The following is a 1,663-nucleotide window of genomic DNA, read 5'->3' on the forward strand; positions in this document are numbered from 1 at the left end:
CTCACACACACCTTTTTTTGTCATTATTTATTGTATAGTTGTTTTTTAAATTAGTGCTTCTAACGAAATGAAGTTAAATATGGAATGATTGTTGCAGACGCGGAAGCCGTGCTACGTGAGGAGGAAGCGATTTCGCCGGACACATTGAGCGTGGCGCAGCAGAGAGAGATGCGTGAGCGCGCTCAGAACTTCACTTTCCAGACTGAAGTGAATCGTATGATGAAGCTCATTATCAATTCGCTTTACAGAAATAAGGAGGTAATAATAAAAGTCGTAATAATTTTCTTTTCTTAAACTGACGCAAATATTTTTGGGCCGTGCATTTCTCAATTTTCTGATATTTTCTAGATCTTTTTGAGAGAATTGATCTCCAACGGCTCAGACGCGTTGGATAAGATCCGTCTTCTGTCTCTGACGAACCGAGACGTGCTGGACGCCACGAGCGACCTCAGCATCCGCATCAAAGCGGAGCCCGAGAAGCGCCTGCTGCACATCATAGACACCGGCGTCGGCATGACCAAGAACGACCTGGTGCAGAATCTCGGCACGATCGCCAAGTCCGGCACGGCCGACTTCCTGTCGAAGATGCAGGACAACGATAAGCAGAGCAACAGCCAGGAGATGAACGACATGATCGGGCAGTTCGGCGTGGGCTTCTACTCGGCCTTCCTGGTGGCGGAGCGCGTGACCGTGGTGTCCAAGCACAACGACGACCGCCAGCACGTGTGGGAGTCCGACGCCAGCGCCTTCAGCGTGGCCGAGGACCCGCGCGGCGACACGCTCAGGCGCGGCACGCACATCACGTACGTACTCGCCGCACTCTTTGTTCTTGTTCTTGTTCAAACTTAACAATCTCTTCAGTCTTTCAAATTTGGCATTTCGATAATAACAAGTGATTTAATGGTCAGGCTACATCTGAAGGAGGAGGCGGCTGACTACCTACAGCCTGACACGATCCGCGGGCTGGTGAAGAAGTACTCTCAGTTTATCAACTTCCCTATCTACCTGTGGGCCTCGCGCACCGAGACCGTCGAGGAGGTGGAGCCCGAATCGTCCCCTGACAGCGCTGATGGAGATGAAGACGCGCAGGTTCATATCTCCTAACTAAAACTTTAATTACTAAATTTTATTATTGTTACTATACCAACATGCTCTTATGCAATGCTGATAATATATGTAGATAATATTTTATCAATAAATACTAACTCAATAATGTTTTCTGTTACAGGTAGAAGATGCTACTGAAGAGAAGAGTGAGCCTAAGAAGACAGAGAAGACAGTCTGGGACTGGGAGCTTATGAACGACAACAAACCTATCTGGACCCGCAAGCCCTCTGAAGTCAATGATGAGGAGTATAACCAGTTCTATAAGAGTCTCACCAAGGACACCGCCACCCCGCTCGCCAAGTGAGTGTTCACTGCTCACTGCACACTATCCTGGACTTAGCATTCCATCATTTCATTTACTTGTCACAGTTGAAATTTATCAGTATTGGAATTTTTTCTAATGATTCAAATAAAAGATCTGCTTTACTGAAGATCTAGTGGAGTAATTTTTATGTAAAATGGAACCTTTGGAAGTTGTGGTTTTAATTAGCAATATGTCTAAGTTAAGACGAATCATATTTATTAGTAATGGTCGCGAGCCGTGTGGCCGCACGGC

The 1,663-nt window shown here is 46.4% G+C and overlaps 2 protein-coding genes across 2 annotated transcripts in view; one reads left to right on the forward strand and one right to left on the reverse strand.

The window, feature by feature from the left end:
- The window catches only part of LOC119831373, a 28,999-nt gene extending 28,858 nt beyond the window's left edge, over positions 1 to 141 (reverse strand). The window contains exon 1 of the mRNA XM_038354688.1: positions 12 to 141. The gene's annotated coding sequence lies outside the window, so the exon portion shown is untranslated. The remainder of the gene's footprint in view (positions 1 to 11) is intronic.
- The window catches only part of LOC119831370 (endoplasmin-like), an 8,298-nt gene extending 6,763 nt beyond the window's left edge, over positions 1 to 1,535 (forward strand). The window contains exons 3-6 of the mRNA XM_038354684.1: positions 98 to 258; positions 349 to 803; positions 909 to 1,089; positions 1,229 to 1,535. Of these exons, the coding sequence (XP_038210612.1) occupies positions 98 to 258; positions 349 to 803; positions 909 to 1,089; positions 1,229 to 1,411 (980 nt within the window). The 3' untranslated portion in view covers positions 1,412 to 1,535. The remainder of the gene's footprint in view (positions 1 to 97; positions 259 to 348; positions 804 to 908; positions 1,090 to 1,228) is intronic.
- Positions 1,536 to 1,663: the final 128 nt, after the last annotated feature.

This window comes from Zerene cesonia, chromosome 13, assembly GCF_012273895.1.
Source record: "Zerene cesonia ecotype Mississippi chromosome 13, Zerene_cesonia_1.1, whole genome shotgun sequence".
NCBI lineage: Eukaryota > Metazoa > Arthropoda > Insecta > Lepidoptera > Pieridae > Zerene > Zerene cesonia.